Source organism: Jaculus jaculus, chromosome X (assembly GCF_020740685.1).
Source record: "Jaculus jaculus isolate mJacJac1 chromosome X, mJacJac1.mat.Y.cur, whole genome shotgun sequence".
Taxonomy (NCBI): Eukaryota; Metazoa; Chordata; class Mammalia; order Rodentia; family Dipodidae; genus Jaculus; species Jaculus jaculus.
Window position 1 is genome coordinate 128,690,662 of NC_059125.1, and position 26,438 is coordinate 128,717,099.

The window sequence follows — 26,438 nt, forward strand, 5'->3', positions numbered from 1 at the left end:
GAAGTATTAGAATCACCATGAATTCAAGGCCAGCCTGGGCTACAGAGTGAGTTATAGGTTAGCCTGGGCTACAGTGAGACCTTGCCTCAAAAAATAGTGGAGTAAGAGCTCATACTTATTTTTTATATTTTACATTTATTTTTGTAATTGTTATACATGTATAGAATATATGCATATATAATTTTATATTTTATTTATTTAATTGAGAAAGAGAGAGAAACAGGCAGATAGAAGAGAGAATGGGTGTGCCAAGTCCTCCAACCACTGCAAAGGAACTCCAGAAGCATGTGCCACCTTGTGCATCTGGCTTACGTGGGAACTGGCGAATGGAACTTGGGTCCTTAGGCTTCAAGAGCAAGGAGCTTAACCGCTAAGCCATCTCTCCAGCCCTACAGAGTGCATTTTGATCATATTCATACCTATTACTTTCACTTGTCCCCCTGTCCCCTTCCACTCCTGCTGAATCCCCTCTCTTTATTTTTAATTTATTTGAGAGCGACAAACACAGAGAGAAAGACAGATAGAGGGAGAGAGAGAGAATGGGAGCGCCAGGGCTTCCAGCCTCTGCAAACGAACTCCAGACGCGTGCGCCCCCTTGTGCATCTGGCTAATGTGGGACCTGGGGAATCCAGCCTCGAACCGGGGTCCTTAGGCTTCATAGGCAAGCGCTTAACCACTAAGCCATCTCTCCAGCCCATGAATCCCCTCTTTTTCACAGCTAGTTCTGCTCCTACTTTTACGATTTGTTTTGTCACCCATTGAGTTAATGAAGGCTACTTGCATGGGCATGGGAAGGAGGTTATTTACCAGAGCACTGGTGGTTTACCAGTGGCTACATCATTGATGAAAAGGCCTCTGCTTCCCTCGGCAACCATTAACTGTCAATAGCTCCTCATGGAGAGGTGAGGCCTCATGAGCCCCTCCCTTATTCATAATGGAATTTTGGCAGGTTCAGTCTTGTGAAGGTCTTGTGCAGTTAACCACAGCTGCTGTGAGTTCAGGAGTGAATGCAATGTTCATATTGCATCTGGAAGACAGTGTTCCATAGCAACCCCCCCCCATCCTGTGGCTCATGTACTTTTTTCTGCCTGCTCTGAGCCTTGGAGGAGGGGACATAGATGCCCAAATAGGGGCGAGCATTCTACCGTCACTCATTCTCAGAAGAGCTCCCATTTATCTTGACGAGTTAACTGACTTAAAAGCTCTTAGCTCATGCCTGATTTTATATATATATATATATATATATATATATATATATATATATATATGTATATGTATATATATGTGTATATATATATGTATATATGTGTGTATATATATGTATATGTATATATATGTGTATATATGTGTATATATATATGTATATATGTGTGTATATATATGTATATGTATATGTATATATATGTGTATATATATATGTATATATATGTGTGTGTGTATATATATATATATATATATATATATATATATATATATGAAATGTTCAGTATTTTAGACTAATTTTTCCTTAAGCTTTTTTTCTTCAATGTTCCTTTGAAGTAAAATATTCTGGTGTCCTTTAGGTCTGGTAGTGGTGGTGGTGGGTGGGTGTGTGGGTTGATAACAAAATATACTTGAACCTTTTGTCATTATATTTACTTTGGGGGGAAGGTGATCTATATATGGGTCAAAGGTAATGTAGCAGTATTGCTTTATTACCCACTTGACATGGCCCAGTATTTTTTTGAGGTAAGCCCAACAGACTGGCCTTTAAAATTTTTTTTGTTTATTTTTATTTATTTATTTGAGAGTTACAGACAGAGAGAGAAAGAGACAGATAGAGAGAGAGAGGGAGAATAGGTGTGCCAGGGCCTTCAGCCACTGCAAACGAACTCCAGACACATGCACCCCCTTGTGCATCTTGCTAATGTGGGTCCTGGGGAAATTGAGCCTCGAACCCGGGTCCTTAGGCTTCATAGGCAAGCACTTAACCCCTGGGCCATCTCTCCAGCTCCAGACTGGCCTTTTTTAAAATTTTTTTTAAAAATTATTTATTTATTTGTTTGAGAGCGACAGACACAGAGAGAAAGACCGATAGAGGGAGAGAGAGAGAATGGACGCGCCAGGGCTTCCAGCCTCTGCAAATGAACTCCAGATGCGTGCGCCCCCTTGTGCATCTGGCTAACGTGGGACCTGGGGAACTGATCTTCGAACCGGGGTCCTTAGGCTTCACAGGCAAGTACTTAACCACTAAGCCATCTCTCCAGCCCCAGACTGGCCTTTTTTAATGAGAGAAAGTGAGAATGAGAGCAAGGGATAATTGGCACGTCAGGGCTTCCAGCCACCTAATGGAACTCCAGATGCGTTAGCTTGTGCATATCTCACCTTGTGTGTCTGGCTTACATGAAATCGTGGGTCCTTAGGCTTTGCAGGCAAGCACCTTAACCACTAAGCAGTCTCTCCAGTCCCCAGTATTTTTTAAAAATATTTTGTGTATTTTTATTTATTTATTTGAGAGTGACAGAGAGAGAAAGAGGCAGTTAGAGAGAGAGAGAGAATGGGTGGGCCAGGGCCTCCAGCCACTGCAAACGAACTCCAGATGCATGCGCCCCCTTGTGCATCTGGCTAACGTGGGTCCTGGGGAACTGAGCCTTGAACCAGGGTCCTTAGGCTTCACAGGCAAGTGCTTAACCACTAAGCCATCTCTTCAGCCCAGTATTTTTTAATCACAAACACCACATTAAAAGAAAAATCTTCAAGGGTCAGTGATTTTCAAATCAAATCTACTTCTTGATTAGTGTGGCTCCTTTTTTTTGTTTTAAATATATTTTTGTTTATTTTATTTATTTATTTGAGAGCTACGGACAGAGAGAGAAAGAGGCAGAGAGAGAGAGAGAATAATGGGCGCTCCAGGTCTTCTAGCCACTGCAAAGGAACTCCGGATGCGTGCGCTCCCTTGTGCATCTGGCTAACGTGGGTCCTGGGGAATTGAGCCTCGAACCGGGGTCCTCAGACTTCACAGGCAAGCGCTTAACTGCTACTCCATCTCTCCAGCCCAATGTATGGCTCCTTTTACAAAGAGTGTAGAGCATGGATTCTCAAAACTTGGTACCACAGACATTTTGGAGTAGCTAATTTTTGTTGTGAGGATTGCTCTGTGTGCTGTGGGATGATGAGCATCCCTGGCCTCTACCCACTAGATGCTATTAGCAACCCCTTCCCCATTTGTGACCCTCCCTTAAATGTTCTCCAAGAGGCAAAATTGCTCTTGCTTCAGAAACATGGCCTTAATGCGTTAATTTGCTGTTGTCTACATAAAGTGTAGCTATTTCTGTCTACCATACTTTTGCTATCAATCAGTCCATTCAGTAAAATGATTATATTTATCTATAATATTTATATGATAAAGTTAAATAATTAACATTGAAGGTATGGCAAATTACCAGGAAATTTAAGCCATTGATGCTAAATTTAAATTGCTAAGGGTTTTTTTTGGGGGGGGAGGGGAGAGCTCAAGGACACTAACTTGAAATTCACTGACTGTATTAATTCTGTATATAATTTTTATTTGTACAGTAATTAAGAATTCATAGTAATGAGGTCACAAGAATCAGGCAAGTACTAAACTGTGTCTGGGGTGCTGTATTACACCCTATGAGTCTACTACAATTAGATGTGGTGGATTTCTGCAAGGAACAACTTTCTACCAAGCTGTGGGATTATTCCCAATTCTGAAGATCCGAATTTCCAAACACTCCGAAGTTTGAAAAAAATTTGAGTACCTATATTATGCTCAATAATTTTGGGATTTCAAGTTTCGGATTTTCAAATTTACCTATCTGGGATGTTCCGTGGGTAAAGTCTATGCAAATGGCCCTGTGTGTGAAAAAATGAAAACCCCAAATGATTCTGGTTCCAAACATTCAGTGGAGAGACTTTCAGCCTATTTTATTAGACTCTGGACTGAAACTCTGGAGTAAAACACTCAACTGTTTCGTGTGTGTATGTACAAAAGTATATTTGAATTTGTCATTTTACTTAAATTAAGAATATGAGAAGTAGTGCAGTGTAAAGAGGAAGAAGTTCCTGGTGTTATGAAATTTGGATTGCTTCAAATATTGACACCACAAGATTTTTATACATATATTCATATGCAGTACACACACACAGAATTGAAAAAGGCATAAGCAAAACTATGCTGAATCCCAAGAATAACCTCAAATGTTCTTTACCAAATAAACAACTGGCGCTGTATTTAAGATCAGTAGACCTAAATAAAGGCAAAAGTTGACTAAGCAGTGACTTTTAGGAAGTATCTCAATACTGTAGGTCTCAAAGTTTAGCATTCATTCTTCCACATTAGTACATTTCCTGTGCTCAGAATGATGTCAGAGAAAGTCACCTCTTTGATATATTTAATTTACTCACTTACTAAAAAAAATCACACAATATGCTATTATGTAGTTGTGATATCAAAGTAACTGGAAAGGGAGACCAAAACTGAATGGTGTGACATCTAACAAAGTGACCAGTCTCATAGTTCAGCAACAGCAAGGCCTAGGAGTTTAGTCTGCAACAATAAAATATACTGTCCCCAGAACACACCTAATAATCTCAGTGAAGAATCGAAGGAAGTGCCTTTACTCAATGAATAAATATTTATCAAGGGCCTACTATTACTGTGTATTGGAGAACATAGGCTCTGGGATGCAACAATGAGAGAAAAGAAGTTTTTCTCAAAGAGCTATCATTGTCCATGAATAATTCTCATATAAGAGGAACTGGATCTCTGGCTTTCTGGTCCTAAAAAGTTTGGGGAGTAGACAAAATGCATGCAATGTGTGAAGTAAGAAGAGAGAGCAATGGGAGTGCTGCCTCCACATAAACACAGTACAAGTTTTAAGGTAAATGTGACTAGAAAACTCAATGGTCGGATTAGGAAGGCTCAGTGGACCATTTAAGGTAAGGTGATTAAATGATGAGGCCTAATTTAGATCCTGATAGCTCAAAGTGTGATGTAAGGATCATCAACATCAGCACCCCCTCAGACCTTGATAGCAACGTAAATTGTGAGGCTCGCCCTAGAGTTGAGGAAATCAAATTCTTCACTTTACAAAGGCTCTTAGAGATTTCTTTAAAAAAAAAAAAAAGATTTATTTGGGCTGGAGGGATGGCTTAGCGGTTAAGGCATTTGCCTGTGAAGTCTAAGGACCCAGGAAGGCAGAGGAAGGAGGATCACCATGAGTTCAAGGCCACTCTGAGACTACAGAGAATTCCAGGCCAGCCTGAGCTAAAATGAGACCCTACCTCGAAAACACAAAAATAAATAAAATAAAATATTTTTTAAAAAAGATTTATTTATTGTTGGGCGTGGTGGCACATGTCTTTAATTCCAGGGGAGGCAGAAGTAGGAGGACCGCTGTGAGTTCGAGGCCACCCGGAGACTTTGTGGTGAATTCCAGGTCAGCCTTGGCTAGAGCAAGACCCTACATCAAAAAACAAAAAACAAAACAAAAGAAAAAAAGTTATTTATTAGAAAGTGCGGGGAGAGAGAATAGGCACACCAGGGCCTCTAGCCACTGCAAGTGAACTCCAGACACATGTGCCACCGGCTTACGTGGGTCCTGGAAAATCGAACCTGGGCCCTTAGGCTTCGCAGGCAAGTGCCTTAACGCTAAGCCATCTCTCCAGTGGGCTCTTAAGAGATTTCTTTTTTTTAAATATATATTTTATTTATTTATTTATTTATTTATTTATTTATTTATTTATTTATTTATTTATTTATTTAAGAGCGACCCACACAGAGAGAAAGACAGAGAAAGAGAGAGAATGGGCGCGCCAGGGCTTCCAGCCTCTGCAACCGTACTCCAGACGCGTGCGCCCCCTTGTGCATCTGGCTAACGTGGGATCTGGGGAACCAAGCCTTGAACTGGGGTCGTTAGGCTTCACAGGCAAGCGCTTAACCGCTAAGCCATCTCTCCAGCCCCCCAAAATTTTTCTTACAGAGTGATAGAGGAAGGCATTAGACATTGATCTGGCTTCTGAAATGTTCCTAAACACACATGCCTAAGCATTGGCACACACACCCACACCCACATGCATGCAAAGGTGCATGCACAACCATACATATGCAAAAGAGAGAAAGAGAGAGAGAGAGAGAGAGAAAGAGAAATAATAGTGAAGGTTTGGCCTTGGGCAACTAAGAGTAAGGAAAATGACATACTCTATCATCCTTAAAAAAAAAAAAAAGATACCCCATCCAGGATGTAAGTACTAAACTGATCAGCAGTGAGAGGAACCTGGATTGGAAGTCTCAGATCTGCCACTTTTAACTGTGATATTTGTGTCAAATATTTACTTGGCTGAGCCTTGTGCTCTGTTTGTAAAATAGGGGGAAGGGGAGGAAGCAGTGTGACCCCAGGATGCCCTTGTCAAGATTCAATATGGTAACTCACTAAACCCAAAGGCAAGTAGCCACCTCTGACACAGAAACATGACATCTATTAATAAATCATATTGATAATAATCACATGCTATTCTTGAACAAAAAAGGAAGAATAACATCTATTGAGTGTTTACTAGGTCGCGAACAACTTCAAGGCACACAACCGTATCCTCGTTTGAAACTGGCAGTTGGATGTTACTAATTTTTTATATGTGATATACTATTAACGCTTGTGTGTTCACAAAAGCTTTTTTTTTTCTTTTCATAATGAGACTCCTGAAACTGCCATTATCATTGTCACAGTGGTTTGAGGGTACGCTCCCAAGTGTTTGACTCCTTCCTACACTGGAACTTAAACCTGGCGGAAGCAGAGTTGCACAAAGCATGGCTGTGCATGCTGCGTTCAATTATGCGTTCTGCCAAAGATCTAATCTCCTGTCCCTTGCTTCTATTAGCCTCGTTAATTTTTTCTGCGGATAGGCCATCTGCTTTGCAATTTGCTTCTCCTTTCCACGTGCGGAACTTGTGGTGGAGGGAGCCCGAGCCAGACTCTTCCCAGACCCACAGTCCCAGACACGGGGCTAGCCTCTGGTTGAAGGCGTGCGTGTCCCAGGGGCCCTGGAAGCAGCAAAGCAGAAGGCGGGAAGGAGCAGGTGTGTCCACCCACTCTGTGTCCCCCATCCCCGTCCAGGTGAGGGAGCCAAGCAAAACTTTTGTAAAGAGTCCCCAAGTTCCAACAACGTGGCCGCGTCCATCCGGGCCGCCCTCCTAGCCCCGGGCTCTTGCGCTTCTCACTCCAGGGCCAGCTGTGTTCCCCGTCTCTCCATCGCGGGCTTCTGCTGCCCACAGAGGCTCTCGCTTGGCCGGCTCCAGCCGCCCCGGCCAAATCCCTGCGCAGCCCGGAGCCTCGGCCTCCCCGACGCCGCCCCGCGGCGGGGCGGAGGCAGGGCCAAAGGCGGAACCGCCCCCAGTCGCCTCGCAGGCTAGGCGGACGGGCGGGTGGCTGGGGCGCCTCCACCTCTTCTTCCTAAAGCGGCGAGGCGCAGAAGAGCGGCATCACTGGAGCCCAGGTCGCTGCTGCCGCCGCCGCACCGGGAGCCTCGCGTTCAGGCAGGAGAGCAGCTCCCGAGGCGCCGACGACCGCGGCCCACGGGTGCCAGCAAGGTAGACTGAGTCCGGGGGAGCGGCGCCGCGAACCACCCACCTAAGCAGTCGGTGAGCAGGAGTGGTGGGAGGCACGATCGCGCTCACCAGCCCACTTCACCCCACTGTGTCCTTTCAGGCCCCGATTGAGAAGCCCAGGAGTGCTGCCGAGCTACCCCCGTAGGAGGAGCCTGCCTGAGCTCAAGGAGCCTCCGCCGCCACCGAAGCAGTGCACAGCAGAAGTCGCCTCCATGGCCCACTCACCGGTGGCTGTCCAAGTGCCAGGGATGCAGGTGAGGAAGCCCAGGCCGCCCCTGTCGCCCACGTGACCGCGCGGGAGCCCCCGTGCGCCCCGCGCAGTGCACCAGCGACCCGGAACGGCCCCCAGGGATCCCCTAAAGGCTGGGCTCCCCCCGATCTCCGGCCAGGTGACCATGAAGTCAGGCTTGAGGTGTTTCCTTGCGTCCGGGCTAGGTGGTGCTCTGCTTAGGTGGAAGACTGGGAGAAAGTGGGGCGCGCAAGAGTTGGAACCCAGAGGGCCGGGGGTATGTAGAAAAACAGGCCAAGACCTCACCCACCTGCACTTGTTGAGAGTGGCAAGGTTGGAAGATTGGGGATGGGAGAACTTAAGCTGGAAGAGATGGATGTGTCTTGGAATTTGTGAGCTAAAGTGTCCAAGTTGAGTCTCCCCAAACACACACACACACACACACACACACACACACACACACACACAGTGAGACCGGGGGTCGAGGTGGCATTGAAGTGGGCTCTTCCTGTGTGCTTAGAGCTAAGAGCCAGATGCCTTCTATTACCTTTCCTTGCTGCTTATGGGCAAAGAAGGTGGATCTCGCTTCCCCAGCTGGCCCAGCCCACAGTAGGGTGAGAAATTCAGGGTCCTATTCTATGAAACCCAGGTGGTAACTTCGCAGGCCCCTCTCCCAACTTTGCCCATAAGATGATTGTTTCTTGTCTTCAAAGGAAGTTTTTTGTCCTGTGCATGGGACTTTTAATTTAAGATCTATCCAGCCCCTGGTCCCTGTTATATTTTCATTTTATTAAAGAAAAGCTATGTTAAGAAAATTTTAAAGCATTCGCGTTTGGACCCCCCCCCCCCCAGGTAGATCGCCTAAACAAACTATTTCTGAATAGGTCATAGGCTTAAATAAACACTAAGTTTAAGATCCTCATGATCATCTCAAAAAGCAAATTTTCCCAGTTAAAAAGAATCGCGAATACTCCATAGCTTATGTTTGTAGCATACAAACAAAGCATTTGATTTGGGCCTCAGTTTGTTGACCGATGCACGGAATTAATATTTTTCCTTCGCAATTGATCACATTTTATGCATGGTCACAAAAGTCGTTTTTAAAATCCTTTCCTCTCAAAGAGGCTGTTTGTGTAGGACATATACCTAGCCTAGGATTTCTGGTGCGCCCAAAGCACCAGGCCTTTTAGCTGTATTTAGGGCAAGTCTGAGTTGAGTCCCAGGAAGTTTTCTATCTTTAATGAAGTTAAAGGAGAGACAGGAAGGGACATGTGAACTAGGAAGTACCAGGGTCTTTTTAAAAAAGGTTAATCCATTCAAGTTTTGCTAAGTGCCTCAAACTTTCGAGGTCTTTCCTCCCTAGCTAACCACTCCACTCCACACCCCATTCATTCAAGGTCTGCCTTTGATTGTATCAAGAGAATTAGTCGTTTGCAATATGAGCCACGGCTTTGCTAAGGATTTGGAAGAAAGTGTGAACTTTTATCTGCGTGCTCCGCTTTCCATTATGCAGAGAGTAAAAGTTACAAGTTACGTGCGTTTGTTGCTGAGCGTCTCCACGCTCGTCTCTCCATTGTGTGCAGGCGCCTGCGTGCGTGCGTGCGTGCCTGCCTGCCTGCGTGCATCCTCTCCTGTTCATCAAGTTTGCGATTCTGGTTAACTCTGTGCTCAAGAGCAAAGGGTTTCTGTTTTTTATTTCATTGGTCTTGACTTGGATTTGATTTCTATGGTATAGGAATTGTGTGTGCTATTTCTTGTTGCTCCTTACCTTGTTAACGTATCTGAGTTGGTTACCTCTTGAATTTTTAAATCTTAATGAAGGTGGGGCTAGGATGTGAAGCACACATTTTGAATTACAAATTTTGCCTTGCATCTTATGCCTTCTACAAGTTGTGATTACTTTGTCAAATCTAATTTGCATAGGGCAGTCATCCCGGTACCAGCAAAGAAGAGAGGGCGATTTATTTGCCATTCTCTCCATCTTAATGAAATGAATTCTTAACTTACTTTCAGTCTTCATTCTAGATGTGGTCCTTAAGCGCTTGTTGCACCATAAAAGCTTTTCCATAGCTGAAATTATAAAATACCCTCAAAATATTCACAGCATGTCGTGTGACTTCTGAACTTAGACCACTTTTAGTATTCTTTTGCAAAACTATTGCAGATGAAATGCAGAAATATATCATGAGCTCATGACATCCTCCTATAGTTTGGTCAATTGGAAGCAAGCAACTTTTAGGCTTTTAGAGTAATAAGAAAACTTGAATTTGCCATGTGATCTTGAAATTAATGTATACTAGTTCCTTAAGTCAGGGTAAAATTATACCTGGCCTGTACATTTTTAGCTGATTATTTTAGAGAATTTTAAAGATTGATGGAAAATGATTTCTCCAGAAATTAAAAACAAAATTACTTTATCCACAATGTTTTTCTCCCTTCGAGGAGAGACATGAATTAGAAGTTGAGCTACCTGTTCTATCACTTAAGACTGCAGCATTCCCGACTCTCAAACAAAGACATTTCTGTTGCCACTGGTTTAAAATAGAAAAAGAAACTTGGAATGAAGAAAGAAAACCCAGGATTTGGTCCAATTTAAATGCTTCCTTATAAATTAATTACTTAAACTCATATTGTTGATATTTGTGAATGTTGTGGCAATGAAAAAATTTGCCCTATTACACCAAATTTGAGGGTATGAATTTTTGGACTTAATTTGTGCTTACTTTTTAGGGCATAGCTAAAGAGATTTTCCATCCCAAGAACCAAGCTCTTGGACACTATTTAAAGTACAACCTTGAAAAATAATAAACCAGTAAACCTGTTTCTTTGCACCTTCAATGATTTAGAATCTTTTTTGTCTTTGAAGATTACAGTTAAAATTATACTTAAAAGTATAAGATAGTTCCCCATAAAAGTTGCATGAGTATTTTTGAAAATAAATACTTGAAATGGATTTTTTCAATCTTTCATTATATATCAGTGGGAGAAGTTAGATATTGAAATGGAGTAAAGAAAATGTTATGTTTGCCATGCTTTATGCTGTGTGTCTCATTAAAGAACTTTTACAGGTTTTTGCTTAAAGAATTTAAAAAAATGTTTTATTCTTATTTATTTATTTGAGAGAGAGAGAGAGAGAGAGAGAGAGAGAGAGAGAGAGAGAGAGAGAGAGAGGGGGGGGGAAGAGAGGGAGAAAATGAATGAGATGATGGGTACACCAGGGTTTCCAGCCACTGCAATTGAATTCTAGACACATGTGCCACTTTATGCAACTGGATTACATGGGTCCTGGGGAATTGAACCGGGTCCTTTGGGTTTGTAGGCAAGCGCCTTAACCACTAAGCCATCTCTCCAGCCCAAGAATTTTAAAGTTAGGTTTCATGTACCTTTAAATGTGGTCAAGGACTCTTTTTCTATATTTTTAAAATGGCCTGGAGAGATGGCTTAGTGGTTAAGGCACTTGTCTGCAAAGCCTAAGGACCAGGTTCAACTCCCCAAACCCACATAAGGTAGATGCACATGGTGGCGCATGTGTCTGGAGTTGGTTTGCAGTGGCTAGAGGCACTGGCATGCCTGTTTCTCTCTCTCTTTCTCTCCTTGTTTCAAATATAAATAATAATATATAAAAATATAAATGTGATCAAGGAGTTACAATATAACAATGGTTGTTTGAGATATTTGCAGAAAAGAAATTTTAGTATTCGTGAATTTAAAAAAATATTTTAAAAATATATTTGTGCAAAAAAGACACACAGAGAGAGCTAGAGCAAGAAAGAGAAAGAGAGAGAGAGAAAGTATGGGCATGTCAGGGCCTCTTGCCTTTGCAAATGAACTCCAGATCCATGAGCCACTGTGTGCTTCTGGTTTTATGTGGGTATTAAAGAATTGAACCCTGGCCTGTTGGTTTTGCAAGCAAGTCCCTTTTACTGCTGAGCCATCTCCCCAGTCCAGACTAATGAAGATTTTATGGAAGATTTTTTTCTACCCCTTAGCTAACAGGTTGAAAACATTGCCTAGCATTAGTGAACCTAATACTAGGTTCTGAGAAAGGCCAATATGGAAATATGACTTATTCTTAAGATTAAAAAAAGTGTGTGTGTGTGTGTGGGGGGGGGTGTTGTCAGAAGTATCACATGAAATAGTAGCTGATGCCAAATCTGTGAAGTTACAGTAAGTATAATGGAAGCTTCTGACTGGCAGAGTTGAAGGCTTATAGAAAGTAAATTTACCATAAAGTATATTATTATCAGGATCCATATTGGGAAGGGCGTTTCCAGGCAAAGAAATACCTTGTGCTATGGTATACATAGGTATATAGGCAAGAGTCTACCTCAAAATGGAAGTGAGTACACACACACACACACACACACACACAATCTTTGAGAGTGGGATAAAGTCTCTTGAGCCATGATGAACAATTCCCCTAGAGAAATACTAAGAGAAAACTTTGGAAAACTGGATTGCTTCCAGATCATAGTGGTACATGAACACTAGGGAAATATTTCAGCCTCTCAACATTTCTGTACAATAGATATTTAATAAACAAAATTCTGCACAGTAAGAGAAAATTCTACTGGATAGCTATGCAATTTAAGGCAGTTTGATGTATAGAGGCTATTTCACTGGGATAGTCCTAACTCTGTAGATGCAACAAATCTGATATTAACAGATTGCCTCCATAGTATTATGAAGGAAAGAAATTCATTCAATTTAGTAATTAGCTAGTTACAAAAGGAGGAGTCAGGCTAGAGAGATGGCTTAGGGGTTAAGATGCTTGCCTGAAAAGCCAAAGGACCCAGGCTCGATTCCCCAGGACCCATGTAAGCCAGATGCACAAGGTGGCACATGCATCTGGAGTTTGTTTGCAGTGGCTGAAGGCCCTGGCATGCCTATTCTCTCTCTCTTTCAAAAATAATTGCTTTTTTTTTTTTAAAGGCATTGAAGTACTTGTGACATTTTCCATGGGGAACTGGGAGAATTAAGTCCCATGTAAAAGAAATAAGAATGTAATGAGGAATAGCCAGATCTGGTAGGAAAAGTTTAATTTCTATTCTAGATGTACAAATTTTCAAGTATCAATAGAATGGCAAATTATAAATGTGCAACAAGTAGTTAGTTTAGAATTGGAACTATAGCCATTTATGAGATACTTACTGAAGATCTAACATGTGCTGTGCACCTTGAAAAGGAAAGCTAGGGAGCCATCAGGAAGTGAAAGGGGGACTGGAGGGATGGCTTAACAGTTACGGTGTTTGCCTGTAAAGCCAAAGGACCCAGGTTCGATCCCACAGGACCTACATAAGACAGATCCACAAGTGGCACATGTGTCTGGAGTTTGTTTGCAGTGGCTGGATGCCCTGGCATGCCCATTCTCTCTTTCCCTTCCTCACCACCTCTTCTGCCTCTTTCTTTCTTTCTCTTTCTCTCTCTCAAATAAATAAATAAAAGTAAAAATATATTTGAAAAAAAGAAGTGAAAGGGAGTGCTGGAGGGATTTCTCAGTGGTTTATGGCACTTGCTTGCAAAGCCTAAAGGGCTGGGTTCAATTTCCGAGTATCCATGTAAAGTCAGATGTACAAGTGGCATATACGTCTGAAGTTATTTTGCAGTGGTAGAAGGCCCAGGTGTGCCCATGTTTACTCCTCTGTCTCTCTTTCTCAAATAAATAAATAAATAAATATTTACTTAAAAATAAAAATATTTTCATTTATTTAAAAAATTTTTTTTCATTTATTTATTTACTAGAGAGATTGCAGGGAGAAGAATGAGAATGCCAGGGTCTTTATCCACTGCTGACAATCTCCAGATGCATGTGTCACCTCGTGCATCTGGCTTACATGAATCCTGGGGAATCGAACCTGGGTCCTTTGGCTTTGCATGCAGGCGCCTTAACTGCTAAGCCATCTCTCCAGCCCATAAAATATTTTTTTAAACACAAGTGAAAATTGGCTGAGGGGTTGCTCAGTGATTAAAGACACTCCCTTGCAAATTCTGCTAGCCTGGGTTCAATTCTCTAGTCCCAACATAAAGCCAGACCTACAAAGTGTGTGAAGTTCGTTGGTAGAAGCAAGAGGCCTGGGCACACATACTCTCTCTCTCTTAGTGCTCCTGCCCTCGCCAACAAACAAACAAACAAATAAATTTTAAGAAGTAAATGGTGCTTAATATCAGAAATAGCGTTTGTAAGCGAGGGCCCTCCTGGGATGGGACAAGAAGTTGAATTGAGTGTTAACTGCGGAAAATTCTTTATTGTCATCAGGAAGACTGGATTGCAGGGATTTCTTTTGGTATCAGATTTTAGCACGTGGTGTTATTACCTTCCTATTTCTTTAAAGAAGATTAATGAGATTTGCAACTTGAGGTGGGAAGAATTGTCTTGGATTTAGGTACCTAAATCATTGTCCCTGAGTGCTTGAGGCAGAAGTATTGAAGATGATAATGATAATGGCAGACAATCAGCTGGAACAAAGTCATTCAAGGCAACTGTTAGCTTGGAGAGGTGGGAACAGTTGAAAGGTTTAAAGCTAGGAGCTGTGCACCGCAGGCTACTGGGGAAAGTAAATAGGAATTAGACATAGTATGGTATGTGAATTCAACAGTAAGGAAGGTCTAGAAATAGTACTTGAACAAAAAAAGTCCATCATGTAGTTCCCCTCCTTGAGTAATAGAAAATGAGAGCATGTAATGTGGCTGGTACTAAGTATTCAGCTAATATTATCATACTGTATTGTTTTTGTTTTCATTCTGCCTTTCATTTGTTCAGTGACCTTGCACAAATGGTCTATAAAATTGGGGCTAATAAAAGCTGCAATTCCTGTGCCTCAATGAGAGGTTATTATGATGAATTAACTCAGTATATTTTGAGCTCGTGTAAGGCTGTTTCTGCTGCAAAACAATGCTAGGATAATTGCACAAAACACGTTCCTGATCTCATCTTTCTCCTGGTTGATAGCACACTTTTTTTTAAAAAAATTGATTCCAAATTCTGACCTGCCCACTGCCCTCAGTTAGATCCAAAATCTTGTGATGAGCTACACATACTTGCTGTTTTTGGTTGATCTCTATAGTTATTAATATATATATATATATATGTTGTCAGGAGAAGTCTTTAATTTATATGCTACCTTAATTTTTCTCTCAATATATATGTCATACAGGTATCCGAAATTAGGTTGTAATTTTTTTGGAGGCATGGGCTATGCATTTCACTTTTCTTCATACCATTATCTACGAATTGCATGTAGAAGACTTGGTTAATAAATGCACCATAGATTAGACTTTTCTAAATTTTTCCTCTTCAGGTTTTTTCTTTTTAATACTTTCTTTTTTTTTCTATTTATTTATTTGAGAGTGACAGACACAGAGAGAAAGACAGATAGAGGGAGAGAGAGAGAATGGGCGCACCAGGGCTTCCAGCCTCTGCAAACGAACTCCAGACACGTGCGTCCCCTTGTGCATCTGGCTAACGTGGGACCTGGGGAACCGAGCCTTGAACCGGGGTCCTTAGGCTTCACAGGCAAGCGCTTAACCCCTAAGGCATTTCTCCAGCCCAAGGTTTTTTCTTTAAATATATTGAGTAATGTTGGAATTATGTGGATCATAAAAACATTTATATGTGCACAATATAGACTATCTATACTTATTAAAACGATTTTTTTAAAATATTTTTAAAATTTTATTTATTTATTTGAGAGCGACAGACACAGAGAGAAAGACAGGTAGAGGGAGAGAGAGAGAATGGGCGCGCCAGGGCTTCCAGCCTCTGCAAACGAACTCCAGACGCGTGCGCCCCCTTGTGCATCTGGCTAACGTGGGACCTGGGGAGCCGAGCCGCGAACCGGGGTCCTTAGGCTTCACAGACAAGCGCTTAACCGCTACGCCATCTCTCCAGCCCTATTAAAACGATTTTAATGCATGATGCTATATGCCCAGTATAATGTACTTGTGAGCTAAACATCTCTCTGCAACCTGAGGCTTTCATTTCTTTGCCTTCCATGCACAGAGAAAAAGTCTTTCCTAGTATCCAGGGGTGATTTCAGAGGAGCTTCCTTCTTTGGAAGAAATTTCTCCCTCAGCATTCATGTCTTCTAGTTTTCTGTTTCCTTTTAGGTGTAATTTTCATTAGTACTTCAGGACTTTTTCCTCTGGTACCCAGACAGTACCTACCATATCTCTCTCCTCTCTGTACTCTTCTCTCCTAAACATTTTTGTTGAAACTTCTTTATTTGTTTGTCCCAGCTGTCACATTTGAATCTAATAATTTCATTCATATTAAAGTGTTTTTGATTAATGGCTCATTATATGGACTTTCCCAACATGTTTATATTTTTTCAGAGATCCTGTCTTAAAGACATAGAAGTCTTATAGTAGAATTTCAGACATCTTGATGATAATTTTTGTCCAACTCTTTTTTATTTTATTTTATTTATTTGTGTGGGGGGGAGAGGGAGAGAGAGAGAGGAGAGAGAGAGAGAAACAATGGGAGTGCCAGGGCTTCCAGCCACTGAAATGAATTCCAGATGCATGCGCCTCTTTGTGCATCTGGCTTATGGAACCGAAGTCCTTTGGCTTTGCAGGCAAGTGCCTTAACTGCCAAGCCATTCCTCCAGCCCCTTGATGATAATTTTTGACAGAGTTGTATCTTCTGAAGCAGTAGTGGTTTAAGTGGTTTTATTTGTTGCTAAAATCGAATTAAAAGGATAAAAATTAGCACTAGTATTAGGTGTGATGTAGCAAACCTCATTTCTCATAATTAAGACTCAATGACTTTCTGCTACACATACATAAAAAATGTCTTTGGAGGAATGCCATGAAGTCATTATTTACATGTTTATTTATTCATTTTACAGTGCTGGAGGTTGATCCTAGGGCCTTGTGCATGCTAAGTAAGTGTTCTGCCACTCAGCTACTGAAAGGAATCCTCAGTGCCTCATTTTAAAACAAACAAAAAATATCAATTAAATACCCACAACTAAAATTTGACTCCATCTTAGGTACATCTCTCAGTCACCTACCCTTTTAACTAAGGTGCTATATGGTAATGGCCACATCGCTGAATTCATATTTATAACAATCAAATATTTATTAAAGGTATTATCTAATTCCTTTCAACAACCTCATGGAACAGGAAGAATGATCGTAAAGGTCTATACCTTCAAAACTGAACTTAAAAGCAAGGCCATCTGCATATTGCTGAATAGCTCAACCCATGTCTCTCCCCTAAGCTTCATTTTGATTCAGGCAAACATCTGATATGCAGGTTCAGAAAAATGGAGGAACTTAGACTCAGAACAGATCGTGTCTTCCTTCTTTATTTCTGCCTGCCTGTTCGCCACTCTTCATCTCCTACTGGGGATAGAGACAGCTACAGGATGCTGCCAGGAACTCGCCCCAGCCTTTTCTGGACTTGTTCCAGCCTTCCCCTGACAGCAGCCTACTGTCCTTTTTTCCCCTTCATTTATCATATGATCATGGATTTAAATGATTCATGTCCCCAAATATCAGATTAGCCATGAGTATGGCAGACTCTTGTATAGTCTGGAAAAATTAGAACGAAATTGTGCTTCATGCTTTCTGAGCCTTAGAGTAAAAAGAAATTATAGACAGCTTAGCTGGAAGAGATGAAAGCATTGAAAATATGCTCATTTTCCCTTCCCCTGTCTCTCATCAACCTCAGTGCCTTGCACATATCAGGTAAGGGCTCTACCATTGAGTATTTCAGCCCCTGAACATACTTTTAATGTACTCATTCTTCCCCATTTTTAATCAAGACTTCACAAGTATGTTGTTGAGAAGCCAAGGCATTGTGTTTATGTGTTTTTCTGCAAGGAAATGTTTACAGAAAAACATTTCAAACTTTCTTTGTGATCTTAGCATAGATTCTGTGATGGTGGCCTTTCCTCCCTCTACCATTAACCTGTTTAAGAAAAAGTATGTGTGTGGAGGGGCGGGTCTCTAAGACCTTACTAATTTAGAATGCAGAAGACTGAAACACATTACAGTCACATCAACCATCGTTAGTTTTTTCTTAAAAACTTTATTACAGAACAATAGGGTGTCTAGCCAAAGAATAACAGTTGCTTTGGATTATAGAAACAGCTTCCTAGTATCAACTTAATGAAGTTTTAGTGGATTTGAAATTCATACCACTCTAGATATGCTAGGATATTTCTAAGCATGCTAGTGAATTACTCTACCAGGTGCCTGGTAACATAATCCTAGGAGTGAATTTTTGGCAGGTGGAAGAAATACTTCAAGGACATGTAGAAGCATCCAGAATTTTCTTTGAAAATGCATTTTTGACTTGCTCTGTTAGTGCATTTTTATCTCCCCCTCCCCCAGATTTCCATTAAACTACTGGATTGGGGACATATCACTTTACAGCATGTATATTAAGCCAGGCTTAACTATTTGATGCAGTCCAGTTTAAATAACAGAGTAATGGATGATGGGAGAGGGGTAGATAACATAGATAATCAGGTGGGGTATAAGTCGTTATTAATGCAAGAGACCATAAAGTCAATTTCTTCCCCAAACCTGTGCTTCATCGTTACTGTTGCCCTCTAAAGGCCGGGAAAGGGTCTGGACTCACTGGTCTCAATTTCCTGCTGCCTGCCTTAACTTTAAGCAGAGGCACAAAAGAAACCAACTAGGAAAGCATGCACGCATGCTCCTACGTATGGTGATAGAAAAATCGAACACTATGGTGTGTCTAGCAGCCCCAGAGCAAGAAGGCATATTGCAAATGTATGCTTTGTAATGCTACTGGCCCCATGGGGATAAACAGCAAATTCATTCACTGGGTTCTGTTTTAATCCTTTCTGTGAAATTAACTCTGAGTCTTCTTATGTTCCAAGTTGTAAACTGGTACTATAGTGGTCTTGCCCATATTGAATCGTGGTGGTGTATGTAGGTTTAGTGTTTTTATATACTTAATCTTTATGAAATAACTGGGCCTGACTCAATCTAGAAAGGTATGAGTCTCTGACTTCAAGATGTTCATGAACTGTAATGACTATCCACGTACCTGAGAAATTTTATGATGCTGATCACACCAGTGAATCTCAAATAGCTGTGATAGAATAGCAACCCAGGGAAGACTGGTTTAAGGCTAGCATTTACCAAATGCGTTTATTCCAAGCATTCGCGTTTTGCTAATAGGCAGAGTAGCCTTCCCTAACTAGCCCCTTAAAAAGAGAGAGTGGGAAATCCAGATGGTGCGGTGCATGCTTTTAATCCCAGCTCTCAGTATGCACAAGGCTTTGTGAGTTCAAGTTCAAACTGGGCTACATACCGAGTTCTAGATCAGTCTGTGTTGGATTGAGACCCTATCTGAAAACAAGAGTAAGTGACAATGTGGACGAAATCACACAAAATGGCACACTCCAGATTCCTTCTACAACACAGGTTTGAGGTAGGTGCCCACTTTCGTGACCTGTTTGGGCTAGAGCGTAATTATCCTTAAATGCCAGACTAAGGCATTTTTAATTCTTTACTCCATCAGTTATCAGGAGTTTTCCAGCAAGATGGGTGTTTGTGAATAAAAGCTGCCCCCAAACCTCAACAGGCGGCTCTGTTGCTAATTGCATTAGGGCAACCCTCAAAGGAAGGTTACCTGGAGGGTTGTTGTAACCCCAACTGCTAGGTCCCCTCCCCACAGTTTGTGACTGTGAAGGTCTGGGGGGGGGCTGTAAATTTGCATTTCTAATGAGTTCCCAGCTGCTTGGCTGGTCAGAACCTTTCTCAAGGAAGCTGTTGACAGACCTTGGAGACTAACTGAATGTGGGAATTGGAGAAGCATGGTGGGAGGGTCAAGAATCAAAGCGAGGGGGCTGGAGAGATGGCTTAGTGGTTAAGTGCTTGCCTGTGAAGCCTAAGGACCCCGGTTCGAGGCTGGAGAGATGGCTTAGTGGTTAAGTGCTTGCCTGTGAAGCCTAAGGACCCCGGTTCGAGGCTCGGTTCCCCAGGTCCCACGTTAGCCAGATGCACAAGGGGGCGCACGCGTCTGGAGTTCGTTGGCAGAGGCTGGAAGCCCTGGCGCGCCCATTCTCTCTCTTTCCCTCTACCTGTCTTTCTCTCTGTGTCTGTCGCTCTCAAATAAATAAAGAAAAAATTAAAAAAAAAAGAATCAAAGCGAGGGCTGTGTTTTGAAGCGATTCACTTCGGGTTTTAGAAATGTTCAATTTGAAGTGCTGGTCAGACAGGCAGCAGAAGCAATTAGTAACACTTTGTTCAGAGGCAAGATGGAAACCCGAGAACCCTGCTTGGATATAGATAGCAGAGGAAAATGTGAGAGATAGAAATAACAAGATTGCCAATTATCCCTCCAAGAAGACGAACACAACTGGGTCAAACTGTGACAGCTTCCAAACAATCTTGCTCTTACCTATGATTTCATTTTTCCTTTATCCAGGTAGGTTTGCAACTTAGAAAATGTCCAGTCTCATTATCATTTCTCATTGACCCATGTATGCAGTAAGTAGAGTACTTCTGTTTTTATTTGTTGATTTAATACTTTATTTTTGGTATATATATTTAACTTTTTCTTTTAAAAACTTTTATTTGCAATTTCCATACATGTATATAGTATATTTTGATCAGAATCCCCTTCCATTACTGTCTCTTTATTGCTGTTGTTGTTTATATTTTTTGACGCAAGCCCAGCAGTCTGGCCTCTTTTTTAAAAAAATTTTTTTTTAGTTTATTTGTATTTATTTATTTGAAAGTGACAGACAGAGAAGAGAAAAAGGGAGGGAGGGAGATAAAGAGAGAGAGAGAGAGAGAGAGAGAGAGAGAGAGAGAGAGAGAGAGAGAGAGAGAGAATGTGCACGCCAGGGCCTCCAGCCACTGCAAACGAACTCCAGACGCATGGTGTGTCCCCTTGTGCATCTGGCTAGCGTGGGCCCTGGGGAATCAGGCCTCAGCAGCTACTGTGGGGTGAGACTATTTGTGAATTTTCTTCCCCAACAGCCTACATAGCTCTTTTCAGCACTGTGGCAGCTAGCCAGCAGGGAGGAGGCTTCCAGGTCAGTTCTAGTTTGAGTTCTTAGTGCCCTGCAATAAAATCTGTGGTGTATTCAGAAGTATGCTTACCATCTACTTTTGATGGGCAAGCAAGCACCTTGGCAATACCTTGTATTGTTTTAAGGGCATCAGGGACCTCCCTGACCAACATGTCACTGGGAGGTAGGTACCTGACGCCTAGCACTGGGATTTTCCCATAACTACCTATGGCTCATGGGTGTAACATTATCTATCCCCACAGGGTACTTCTGCTCAAGCTCCTTTTTCTGAACTATTTTATTTTTATATATTTGAGAGGGAGCAAAAGAGAGGAGAGGAGAGAGAGGAAAAGAATGTGTACTCAAGGGCCTCTAGCCACTGCAAATGAACTCCAGACACATGTGCCACCTTGTGCATCTGGCTTTATGTGAGTACTGGAGAACTGAACCCAGATCCTTAGGCTTGCTAAGCCATTTCTCCAGCCCAAACTTTCTTTTAATTTACATCTCTTTAAAAAAATATTTTCTTTTTATTTATTTATTTGTTTGACAGAGTAAAGGGGGGGGGGAGAGAAAGAGAGAGAGAGAATGGGCATGCCAGGGCCTCCAGCCACTGCAGACGAACTCCAGACGTGTGCGCCCCCTTGTGCGTCTGGCTAATGTGGGTCCTGGGGAATCAAACCTGGGTCCTTTGGCTTTGCAGGCAAATGCCTTAACCACTAAGCCAACCCTCCAGCCCTAATTTATATTTTTAATTAGCTAACAAGAAGTAGGTTTGCATATGAATTTCTCATAATATTTTTGGGTTTTGTTAACTCTTTCCCCTCATCCTCTCCTTTCAAATATTCCCTTACTCTGAACCCACTTAAACTTTTTCAATCTGGAAAATGGTAGAAGAATAATGCCTCAGTTAAACCTCATGGAGTATAATAATGGCACTGTGCAAAGCCTAACTTTCCTATAACTTACAAATAGGGACTATCTGTGGAATTCGGTGTGGTCAGGTGTTTACTATTGTAAACAGATCAGCAAACGCTCTTACCTTCAAATGCAAGCACTTATTCTGATCACAAAATGTGTATATATGTACAGTTATTAAAATGCCACTGGCAAAAAATGAAGTAAAATCATAAATACTAATAAATTGCAGTTTTCTCCCCTAACATGGAGACTTTTACATATTTAAGCTCCTTTCCAATTCTGATACATCTCATCAGTTTTTAGAAAGTGTATTTGTGAGGGCCAGGCATGGTGGCACACTCCTTTAATCCCAGCATTTGTGAGGCAGAGGTAGGAAGATTGCTGTGAATTCGAAACCAGCCTGAGACTACATAGTCAATTCCAGGTCAGCCTAGGCTAGAGCGAGACCCTACATCGAAAACACAACAAAAAAGTGTATTTGCACGTGCATGCATGTGCCTGTGCATACCACAGCACATGTTTGAAGATGAGGTGTCTGTGGTCTACCTTCTTTGACATAGAGTATTTTGCCACTGGAACGTAACTGCCACACTGCAAATGAACTTCAGTCTGGCTGGCCAGAAAGCTCGAGATTCTCCTGGCACCACCTTTCATTGTTGTAGGCACCTTGGGACTTGGGGCTTTATGTGTGTGTTGTAGAACTGAACCCAGGCTAGCAGGCTTTGCAAGCAAGTGCTTTTAACTGCTGAGCCATCTCCTTGGCCATCTATCTCATCAGTTTTCATTATTTGGGATCCTTTTTCCTTGTCCCTGTTATTACAGCCCATCCTGCATGTCCACCCCACTTCTCAGTCCAATAAACTGAATTTAATATATATCAGATGCTGTTATAAAATACTCACTCATAATCATGGGTTTTCAAGCCAACTTATGATTACATATGTAGATTTATGGAAAGGGGACGAAGTTAATTCTGAGTCATTAAAGAGATATATACCTGTCAGATTTATATATTAGCACTTGACAAACTGGTCCCAGGTAGGATAACTCAGAATTTAGTTCAAGCAAGGAATCAGAACTGAAAATGCGAGAAGCAAACACTTGCTGAGTTTTTCAACACCAAACCTGTGAGAAAACTTGATTACACTATTTATTTGCCAATCTTGTACTAGATCACTTTTGAATTTCTTCAATGGTCCCAATCCAACAAAAATAAATCCATCCTTCAGACACATTTGCCACCACAGAGGATATTCAAAAGCACGTACAGAAACATCCTCTTATTTATTTATTTATTTATTTAGTTTATTTATTTATTTATTTATTTGAAAGTGACAGAGAGAGAGGGAAAGAAAGAGACAGATAGAGAAGGAATGAGCGCGCCAGGGCTTCCAGCGACTGCAGGCGAACTCCAGATCATGCGTCCCCTTGTGCATCTGGCTAACGTGGGTCCTGGAGAATCGAGCCTCTAACCGGGGTCCTTAGGCTTCACAGGCAAGCACTTAACTGCTAAGCCATCTCTCCAGCCCACATCCTCTTATTTTAATCTATGTTATCTGTAGAACAAATCCATGGACTCACCAAGTGGATTTGTTTCCTTTCAGAGAATACAATTTGTTTGAATATAAATATCAAAATATGTTTACATTATGCCTTATACTTCTTATGTAGTCTACTTTCCAGGATACTTACTTTCATGACAATTCATTCACAGAAGTAAAGATTGATGAATTTTTGTTGTAAAAGTGATATATAAATGGATGGACATATGGATTGATTTGTGTATATATGCACATATAATGTGTATAGCACAAGAAGTATGTTTTGCATTTGAAAACTATTCAAAAAACTAAGGCTTGGGCTGAAGGGATGGCTCAGTGGTTAAAACACTTGCCTGCAGAGCTTAATGAGCCCAAAGCCTAATGACCCAGGTTCGATTCTTCAGTACCCACATAAAGTACAGTGGCACAGGCATCTGGTGTTTCTTTGCAGTGGCTGGAGGCCCTGGCATGCCCCATCTCTCTCTGTCTCTCTTCTCTATATCTCTGTCTGCTTGAAAATAAATAGAAGTATTAAAAAAACTAAGGATCAATATTTGCTTTTACAATTTTTAAAATACTTTCTTTTTTTAAATTGTTTTGTTTGTTTTTATTTATTTGAGAGTGACAGAGAGAGGAGGAGGAAGAGAGAGAGAGAGAGAGAGAATGGGTGCGCCAGGGTTTCCAGCCTCTGCAAACAAACTCCCGACACGTGCGCCCCTTGTGCATCTGGCTAATGTGGGTCCTGGGGAACCGAGCCTCGAACCAGGGTCCTTAGGCTTCACAGGCAAGCGTTTAACCGCTAAGCCATCTTTCCAGCCCTGCTTTTACAATTTTTAGTCAGTTGTATCAATTATCAGTCTAACTAATTTTAAAAAGTATAAAAATGCATCCCCAAAATAAAAATGGCAAAAGATGCCATGGTCACTAAGTTCAAGGAACAGAGAATATGAATTGACAATGACATTTTAAAATGTCTGTACATAAGTGGAAGTCACTAAAATATTTACTTAATTAAAAAAATATTTATTTGAAAGACAGAGAGGGAGAGAGAATGACTGTTTATATGTGTATGGATGTGCTGGGACTTTTGCCGCTGCAAATGAACTGTAAACATATGCACCACTTTGTGCATCTGGCTTAAATGGGTACGAGGGAATCGAAGTTGGGCTGGCAGACTTTGCAAGCGAGCTTCTCTAACCACTGAGCAATCTGCCACTCAAATTAATTGGAAATATGTATTTAGTAAATTCTGTAGCATCCATTTAGTTTTAAAAATCTTATTGTTACATGAAGATGTAGGTTATGTCGAATATATAATTTAGAACATGTACCGTGAGATAAACATAGGTGTGTATACGTCTAACTCACAATGAATATATTGGGATTTCACATGTCACATGTTCACTGCAGTACATGTTACACTTACCCATGACTGGTTCTTTCTGCTTTTGATATTTCAACTCCTATTATTCTTGAAGAAATTGAACTCACAGCAGTCTATTCCATACAGAGTACAGATCATGGGAAATTACTTGTAATGAAATTCAATACAAGTGTTAAGCAGTTTTAGTGAATTAGAATTGAATTGAATGTTACTCAGGATTGCATTTATCAAGATTTCCAGTGCTCTTCTTAATTGTAAGAACAGTCTTACCGAGCTGCCTGTGATAAATGCAGCTCTGTTCACCTGTTAGTAAAATCAGAGTACTGGGAAGTATGTTATATGTAAAATGTACAGGCGAATTCTAGCTAACCAGTTGCTGTCATTGTCTAAGCTCTTATTTTGAAACTAACTGTGTTGTAGGTGCTTCATACTGTAGATTCTAAGGTGATAGAGAATGGAGACGACCAGACATTGGAGTCTATTTCAGTGACAAACAAAATCTCGTACCCAGAGAGCTGCTGTGTTTCTTTTAACTATTTATCTCTTTATGAAAAACGATGACTGTCACTGAAAGCTCTTTGTTTACTCTGTCACAGGCTTCCTAGAGGGCACATAAAATGAAAAGGTGGGATTTGAGTAGTTAAATAATGATCAATTTTGAGGTTTTAGCAAAAGTGACACCTCCATGGTTATCTTCTTGGACTGTGACTTCTGGTAATAGCAAGTAAAAAAAAAATACTATTACAGGGGTTGTTATGGGTCTTGTAGCTGCTGAGGTTCAAGCATCGGTTTTGGAGGGGGTGAGGGTGGGGGGCAACCTTGCTTGGGGAAGGTAGGACTGCATGAGACCAGAGGATTACTGCTGCTTCCTGAGCAAACAGAAATGTAGGTGAGGGGAAGAGGTGTTGGACTCTGAAAGACCAGGAAGACAGCATTTCCAAAGAAAAGGGGGAAAAAAGTCTTTTGCTTCAGAGCTTGAGGCTTTTCTCTCTATTTTTTTAGAATGGGAAATTTCCCTACTTTCTGCAAAGAGGAGAAAATGCTAACAGAAAAGGAAATTGGGGAGGTAAATAGTAATTCATTTCTTTCTTGTGGCTTATGACTTCTCTGGTGCAAGTTCAATTTGCATAATTGATTTGTTATGGCAAGGAAATATCTATAGCCTTTCAGTTGGGAGGAAGCTTGCGAATGATGAGGGGGAGAGCTGTGGAGAAGGCAATGGTGAGTTCAGCTGCTTTTCTATTTAAGATTGCAGTTTTGATGATATGCCTGTAAACCCAGTAACTTGTTTCTAAACACTCAGAATCGTTTTGGGTAGCCTTATTTGCCTCTGCAGCTAAATGAATACTTTCCTTTAACAAGGAAAAAATGCCAGACTATCGCAGATTTATTTATTTATTTATTTTTGCTAATTTGGAGTGCTGTTTTGTGGGAAGTGCAGAAGAGAAGCAGATTCATTTTCAAATGACTGGACTTAATATCATTGTTGCTTTTCCAATAGGTTCTGGCATTAAAGGGCTCCTCCGGGGAAGGATTAAAATAGTTCTTTGGAGAATTTCAAGACTGAGTAACAAGTAGCATCTCAGATTCACTTGAAAATAAGTCTGCCTAATGACTTTCTTTAAGCACCATTTGATTTGTGTTTTGGCTGAGAGTTCAAACAGCTAAAATTTAGGGTTTTTTTTTTAAGACCACTTACAAATACTAAATACTGTATTACTTCTATTGCTGACTTTATTCTTTACTTGTTTAAAGTGGA

At 41.2% G+C, this 26,438-nt stretch overlaps 1 protein-coding gene across 3 annotated transcripts in view; it reads left to right on the forward strand.

The window, feature by feature from the left end:
* Positions 1–7,439: 7,439 nt before the first annotated feature.
* The window catches only part of Stk26 (serine/threonine kinase 26), a 71,665-nt gene continuing 52,666 nt past the window's right edge, over positions 7,440–26,438 (forward strand). The window contains exons 1-2 of one of the 3 annotated variants that reach the window (XM_004653971.3): positions 7,440–7,588; positions 7,707–7,860. In XM_004653971.3, the coding sequence (XP_004654028.1) occupies positions 7,819–7,860 (42 nt within the window). In that variant the 5' untranslated portion in view covers positions 7,440–7,588; positions 7,707–7,818. Of the gene's footprint in view, positions 7,640–7,706; positions 7,861–26,438 lie in introns of all 3 variants that reach the window. The other 2 variants (XM_045140741.1, XM_045140742.1) reach the window with 2 other exon arrangements.